The sequence below is a fragment of the Macrotis lagotis genome, chromosome 1 (genome assembly GCF_037893015.1).
Source record: "Macrotis lagotis isolate mMagLag1 chromosome 1, bilby.v1.9.chrom.fasta, whole genome shotgun sequence".
NCBI classification, from domain to species: domain Eukaryota; kingdom Metazoa; phylum Chordata; class Mammalia; order Peramelemorphia; family Peramelidae; genus Macrotis; species Macrotis lagotis.
In genome coordinates, this window is record NC_133658.1 from 59514016 (window position 1) to 59521901 (window position 7886).

Consider the following 7886-nt stretch of genomic DNA (forward strand, 5'->3'; position numbering starts at 1 on the left):
TAGCCCTGTCTTTGGGAAAAACTAATCCTGTTGTTATTCAGTTGTATCTGAGTTTTTGCGAACTCTTACAAGGTTCATTTGGCAAAGATTGTGGAAGAGTTTACCATTTCCTTCTTTGGCTCACTGGCAGATGAAGAAACTGAGGCAAACAGGGTGAAATGACTTGCCTAGGATGACAAACCTAGTAAGTGTCTAAGGCTGGATTTGAATTCAGGTCTTTCTGACTCCAGGGCTGGTGCTCTAGCTGCCCAGATAACTAACCCTATAACATTTGAATAAAGGAAGGATCTGTCATTTCATAAACATGGTGAATTCCTACTATGGGGGACAGCCTTCTCTAACATTGTAGGATCCTAGGTTCAGACTTGACTTCAAGCTCAGCGCCTGCCATGTTTAATCATCCAACTTCCTCTGATGACAGTGAAGATTCAATCCTGTGTCCAGACTTAGAGTGACCTCAGGGGCCATCTGTTCAATCCCCTCAAATCACAGCCAGTCATCTGTGACTTTCTTGGGGTGACATAGCTAGCAGTTATCAGCTGAAGGATTTGAACTCATCTTCCCAATTCCAAACCCAGGACCCTTATCTACTATGCCACATTGGTAAATTTTACTAGACAAATGAACACTTATCCTATTCTTAGAAGTTTCTATGGAAGATTTTTCTGCAACTCTATTCAGTAATGTTCCCCTCTACTACTACTTCCCCTTTACTAAACAACCCTTAATGTCCAGGAGTTTTGTTTTATAAATATTTAACCTACAATTACACTTTTGTCACAGGCCCTGGGAAGGATGGCCCTGCCAAGGGACATATTTCAATGACTTGTTGTGAGATCTAGGACTTGAGATTCACTAGATGGCTTCAGATTCAGGGAGCCAATAGCCTGCATTCCATCTCTAACATCTGCTACAGTTGCTCACAGCTGCAGTAGTAAGAGCAGATTTCTTTGTATACATAGCACTTCATACAAACTTGAATACAAAGTACTTAACATTTGGGGAAAGCTGGGACAAATTACAGTATGAAATGTGATCAAATACCACTGTGCTGTCAGAAATAATGAAGGGGATGGCTGCAGAAAAAACTGCAAAGACTTGTATGAACTAATGCAAAGTGAAGTGAGCAGAACCAGAGCAATTTATATTGTAGCAATGGCATTGCAGTGATCAATGTAATTCCAGAATAACTAGCATTTTTCATTGTGCTTGAAGGCTTGCAAAAGCTTGCTTTTTTTTTTTAGATTTTTCAAGGCAATGGGGTTAAGTGGCTTGCCCAAGGCCACAGGGCTAGGTAATTATTAAATGTCTGAGGCCGGATCTGAACCCAGGTACTCCTGACTCTAAGGCCGGTGCTCTGTCCACTGTGCCACCTAGCTGCCCCTACAAATATTATCTTATTTGTCTTCACAACAACCCTGAAAAGTATTATTATCATCCACACTTCACAGATGAGGAAACTGAAGCAAACAGAGGTTAAGGGACTTGGCCATGTTCACCCTGTTGAGAAGGATCTGAGGTAGAATTTGAATTCAGCTCTTCCTGACTCTAGGTTCAGTACTATCCGTTCTAGTTGCCCATTCCCATGATGACAGATCAAGCTACCTACATTCTGACAGAGAGGTGATGTATAAATATGTAGAATGAGATACTTATTGCTGGATATGACCAATATGGGAATTTGCCTAATTAAATAGATATAGATAGAGATACATGTATCTATCTATCTATCTATACACACACACACATATACATACATAGATATTTATTACAAATGTTTGGATTTTCTTTTTTCAGTGTTTGTGGGGAGGGAATGATTGCATGTTAATTGAAAAAATAATTTAAAAACACAATAAATATTATCTCATTTGAACCCCCAAATAATCAGCTACAAGTATTACTAACCCCAGTTTACATATAGTAAAACTTATGCTCAGTGTAATTTAGCAGCTTGCTTATTGTCACTCATCTAGTAAGAGTAAGTTTTTCCTGATTCTCCATGCAGTGCTCATTCCATTATAACCACACTGTGTCTTGGAATAAACCATCCAATAATATAAGGTTGTACTTCTGAAAAAGACCATTTCAAATGCTGCAGAAGGACCCCAACATGCAGATTTCTTCACTCAAATAATGAGATGGCAAAAGTGGATGGACTACTGGCCATGGAATCAAGAAGACCTGAGTTCAAATCTGGTCTCTATCATTTATGAGTTGGGTAAGTCATTTAATATCTGCCTACAAGATTTTTCAACTATAAAATGAGGATAATATAATTCCTTCCTAGGGTTATTGTGAGAATCAAATGAAAGAATATTTTCAAAATACTTAGCATACTGCCTCTCACTTAACAAATGCTTTTTTAAGAAAGAATGGCAAGAAATAGAGTCCCCTCCCTGCCCAAAAATGTTCCATAAGCAATTTCCAATCTACTTTTTCCATTCTTTGATGATAGGAAGGATACTCATAGCTAATACAACAGCATTTCCAATTTTTTTAAATGACTGTAATATGATACTTAACTAGTTGATTCATCAAAGGAATTTATTCATTACTTATAGTTTTATATCATTAATTAAATTGATTTATTTTCAATTTTTGTTATTTATTACTAATTCATTTATAGCTATTCTGCTTTCTCAGAGGAGCTTAAAGTACTTTTCAGGAAAGCGCTTATTTCATAAAACTCTGAAATAAATTTAAAAAGACTAACTTTAAAAGTTTCTTCTTGCTACTAGAAGTCTCACCCCAGAAATCTTGGATGAACAGTGAGTCCTCCTAGGTTTCATTATAAAATGTAACAGTTTTACCACAGGATCACGATAAAGGAAAACATAGCTGACATACTAGAAGATGTAGTCAATGAAAAGTTCTTTGGAAATAAAGAGAAAAGGAAAAAAATGAAATATATGTATAATATATAAAATATAAGTCAATGGCAAAATGAAATTGACTTATAAAAACTCAACCCAATTATTGTATAAAATAATGCACACTTCTAGAAGTATCTGATTACTACTTACTGAACTAATTAATGGGAATTAATAAAAAAAAGAATTAAAAATAATCATAAGATCACAGATTTCAAGCAAGGAGGCAGCTTACAGGCAATTCAATTCAACCTTCTAATTTTACAAATGAAGAAACTTGGACCATGAGAGATAAATGTCTTACCCAAGGTCACGGCTGATTAGCTTCTAAGATGAGATCTGAATTCCAGTCTCTGTGACTACAAATTCATTATCTTACCTTCTACCATATAGTCTTTCAGCCTTAAAAGTAGAGAAATTGAGGTACTAACCAGAGAAGTAGAAACTAGATTATGTTATCTCATAATGTAGTTAAAATTCAAACCCAGGTGTCCTAATTCTCAGCTAATGAAACTTAGTATATGAAGTCCTTGAGTGCTTTGAGATCATGTTTGTTATTGAAAGTAAAAACATACTCACATCTGCATAAATGTGGGTCCCATACACAGGAGCCCAGTAGGAGGGTTCATTCTTACAGTGAGCTGGACAACGAATTCTGAAACAGCAGCAACATGAAACTTTTATTCTTCACATTAAATGACCAGAGAAAACAAAAATAGATTCTGAGGCCTCCTCTGCCAACCTGCATTTCTTTTTCACTTTCTGTTTCTCTGGGACCTAATAAAATCCTTTTCTTGGTCACATGCTAATGAGCTTGGTAGCACTGATGCCTTTTCCTCCTATTAAATTGTGAGAAAGAACTAGCTCTCCTGTAAACTCTGATCTTCCCAGTGCCCAACATAGTTCTCTGCCTATTGCAATAAATGCTTATTTTGTTGCTATAATTTTCAAAATTTTGTTTTTTTTTCTCCTGGATGAGAACCAAGAGTCAGCTGCAATCAAGACAAATACATTTCCCTTCCCTTCCTCCCACATACCCCAATGTATTTGTCACTGATGATGAGGGGCATTCCTTTTTCTAGATCAAAATTCAGACTTGAAGACATTTTGCACAGTTTAAATTAATATTCTCATGTATACCATGGGAACAATGCAAAGACTGGCAAATTGCCTTCTGTGGGGGTGGGGGGAGGGAAGTAAGATTAGAGGAAAAATTGTAAAACTCAAATAAAATCTTAAAAAAATTAATTAATTAGTATTCTCAATATGGTTCATATCATGTCTTGGATAATACTAATGGGGCCCACCTGGCCCTGATTTGGCATTTTTGTCTTCTTTATCATGGAATAAGGGACTAAAGAAATGCTTATTTTATACTTCAATGCATTTCAAATACTGACCCTTTGTCTAAATGTACTTTGAAACCAATTAATGAAGTATAAGAATTTATCAACCAGTTTCATAATAGCTGATATTCCTATGTTATTTGAAAGTTTACAAAGAGTTTTACATATATTATTGTGGTTGTCCTCTTATTCTCTGACTTAGGTGCCAGAAGGTATTATTATTTCTGTTTTACAGATTGGGTTAAAGTCTATGTGTCTCCCCCATGGTCACACACCTATTAAGAACTGGAGAGTAAGGCTCTCATCTCCCGGTCCAGGATGTGGAAGGGTCTTGGCCCTAGAAACCAGAGTTCTAGTTCCAGCTTTCGTCATTGACTTTGGTCATTGGGCAGCCTTGAACAATTCACTTCCTTTTTTTCCTCTAAACTCCAGTGTCCTAATTTATAAAATGGGAAGTCTGGACAAAATTATTTCTCCTCTCTCTAAAAATAAGTCTGTAGATAAGTCTATTTTACACCTAATTTCCAAAATTTCTGAGAAGCTGTCAATTTGAAAGTTATTACTGAACTTTTTATCATAAGGGAGGATTCAATTGGAAGAGAGGAGTAGTACTGTAAAGTAACAGCAATGTTAATTAAAAAATTACATCAACAAAAGTTTAAAAAATTGATTTAATAATAATATATCACAATGTGGGAAAAATGAAAACTGATTCTGTCTTGCATCTTACCTCCCAAACTAGTAAGGCAATTTAAATAATTAAAAAAATTGTCAATAGTGGTGTATGTAAAGATCAACTAAGACCAAGACAAATAATTTTTTCTCTACCACTGATTTCATTGAAAACTTACCATGAACATGTAAATTTTAAAAATCATTAATGACTTTGAAAATCCTGCATGTATGCAGGTATGTGTATGTGTGTGTGTGTGTGAGTATGTGTGTATGTAAGAGAGAGGGAAGAGTGAAAAACAGAAACAGAGACAGAGACATATACATAGAGAAAGACACTGAAAGAGATGGATGAGCAAGAATGAACCAGAGATAGTGTGTAACAGCACTGGAAATTTATAATAAACAAAGTCTTGCTTATTCTGCAAATGAATTGTTTTATATAAACTAATGCAATTACAGAAGAAATTTCCCAGCTTTATCTCCAAATCACTTGGAAGCATTGGATTAAATCCAGATCTCACTGGAAATCTCTGATAATGAAAGAATCAGCATTCACTTCAGAGATGAATAACACCTGAACTTGACTCTGGTCATCCCTCAGCTTCTATCAGTGTGGTCTAGACATGCTGGAACATCACCAAACGGAAGGAGAACCAACTATTATAGGTATAAACTTGGACACTGAATCAGTTCTCCAGGTACAACTCTTACCTGGGGCAATGTTTTGTTGGCTTCTCAAACTGACACAGCTCAGCAACTGTGCTGTAACAATCCAGGTCCTGCACTGAAGAAACAAACACAACGGATAATGGGAAAGTCATAAACAAGTCTTTTTCTCTATACCATAAAATGAATAGCCTGAATTTGTTCTTGTTGTTCAGTCAGTTCGGTCATATCTGAGACCCCATTTTGGATTTTCTTGGCAAAGACACTGGAGTGGATTGCCATTGCCTTCTCCAGCTCATTTGACAAGTGAAGAAACTGAGGTCTGTAGAGTTAAATGATTTGCTCAGGGTTGATAAGCTAATAAGGTCTGAGGCTAGCTTTGACTTTAGTCTTTTTTTGACTCCAGATAAGATGGCTCTATCCACTGAACTCCCTAGCTGCTCCTGGGGAGGGATAAGTTAATCTCCAACAGCCTTGCCTGTTCTCCTGTTCTATGGCTTTTTAACTTGTAAAACAAGTACCTTTACCATTAGCAAATAGGAAACGCTAACCCCAAAGTGATATAACCCATCTAACTTCTCAAAGTTTGGTAGTGACAGATGCTAAATTCTGAATCTAAAATACTGAGAGCCTAGTACTCTCAATTCAATAAACATTTTAAAGGAGTTTCTTATATGCAAGGTATTTCAGGGATTTAACTTTAGTTATCTTATTCAGCGGCTAGATGACTGGGATTGGAATCAGGAAGCCTTGGAGTTCAAATTCAACTAGCTGTGTGACCCTGGGCAAGTCATTTAAGTGAATTCTGCCTTAGTGTCCTCCAACAGTAAAATAAGGATACAAATAGCTACCACCCAGGATTGACATTTGTAAAGCATTATGAAAATCTTAAAGAGCTATATAAATATTAGCTATTATTATATCTCAGCAAAAGACTTACCTGTTACTTTGGAAACCATGAAAGAGTTGGAAGCTTTGTATTTACTGTAAAGCAAAAAACAACAGAAAATGATCAAATAATCACTTTTTAAAATACAAATGAGATGGTTGGACTAGATGACACCCTATGATCTCTTTCACCCCTGACATTCTCTGGCTTCATCATTCTAAATTGCATATAAACTATGCATGGGCTACAAATTCCAAGTTGGATTAGCTCTCCAGGAATCAGACAGGTAGTGTGAAAAATAGCAACAACTCTTGGGGTTCAGGGATCAAATGCCAATCAGAAGTGATAGGGAGGAAATGAACCCAAGTAGAGCTAATGATTCATGCTAGGAAATAGTGGGAAATTAGGAGACTGGATTAGATGAGGGCCCCTAAACTGTAGCAGACAGAGCCCTGAGCTAGGTGGCTTCAAAACCTGTTTCTAAAAGTTGCTAGTTTTCAGACCATGGGTTTAACTCCAAGGCTAAGATCATTTAATTACTTATCATCAGTAAAATGGGCATAATAATATCTGCATTACCTATTTCCCAGAGGTAATTGGAAATCAAATGATAAGTAATAGATGCAAAGTACTTTGTAAATTTTAAAGCATTATTATAATTATTACAATTATTAAATGAGTTTTTTATTCCTACCCATTAGTATATGAATTTACTGTAACACCAGCTTCAAATGTCTTTCCCATAGAGATCATAAAAACTATTTCTGTATCTTTAAGAGGCAATGGAATTTCCTTTCTTGTTCCCACCCCATTCCTTTTTCTAATGACTGCTTTCTCATCACCACTTTCACTTTTCCTCAATCTCTTCCTGTCTCCCAGTGGCTTCTCTGATGCCTCAAAAATACCATGTCACCTCATAGTTTAACCCACCTCCCCAACCCTCATTTGATCCAACCATCCCCAATAGTTTTTATCCTTTACCTTTCTTCCCCTTCATGTCTGACCTCTTTGAGACCTCTGAGAAGCACCCAGTTTCTCTCTCTTCCCACTGTCTGAAACTCTTAGTAGAAAAATCTTTCATTAAACTGAAACTATTGCCCCCAAAAGGACCAATTATCTTTCAGTTGTCAAATCTAATTCCTTTTCTCAATCCTTATCCTTCTCGACCTCTCTGTATATATGTAATCTTTGTTTATAAAGTTTTATTGTCTATTTAACATTTCCTTTTCAAAATTTTCTTGAGTTCCTAATTCTCTTTCTCCCTCCCCTACCCATTGAGAAGGCCATCAATATAACAATCATCTGTCTATACTCTTTTAACACTATTAATCACATTCTCCTGAATATTCTCTCCTTTCTAAGTTTTTGTGATGTTGTTTGCCTCTCATTCTCCTCCTACCAGTCTTTTAATAGATCTTCATTCGGACTGTGCCCACTAAT

The 7886-nt window shown here is 36.2% G+C and overlaps 1 protein-coding gene across 1 annotated transcript in view; it reads right to left on the reverse strand.

Annotated features, from left to right (window-relative positions):
- Positions 1 to 7886, reverse strand: part of CRISPLD2 (cysteine rich secretory protein LCCL domain containing 2) — an 86812-nt gene that overhangs the window by 24294 nt on the left and 54632 nt on the right. The window contains exons 11-13 of the mRNA XM_074201905.1: positions 6498 to 6541; positions 5603 to 5675; positions 3450 to 3525 (exon numbers count right to left, since the gene is read on the reverse strand). Coding sequence (XP_074058006.1) covers positions 3450 to 3525; positions 5603 to 5675; positions 6498 to 6541 — 193 coding nt within the window. The remainder of the gene's footprint in view (positions 1 to 3449; positions 3526 to 5602; positions 5676 to 6497; positions 6542 to 7886) is intronic.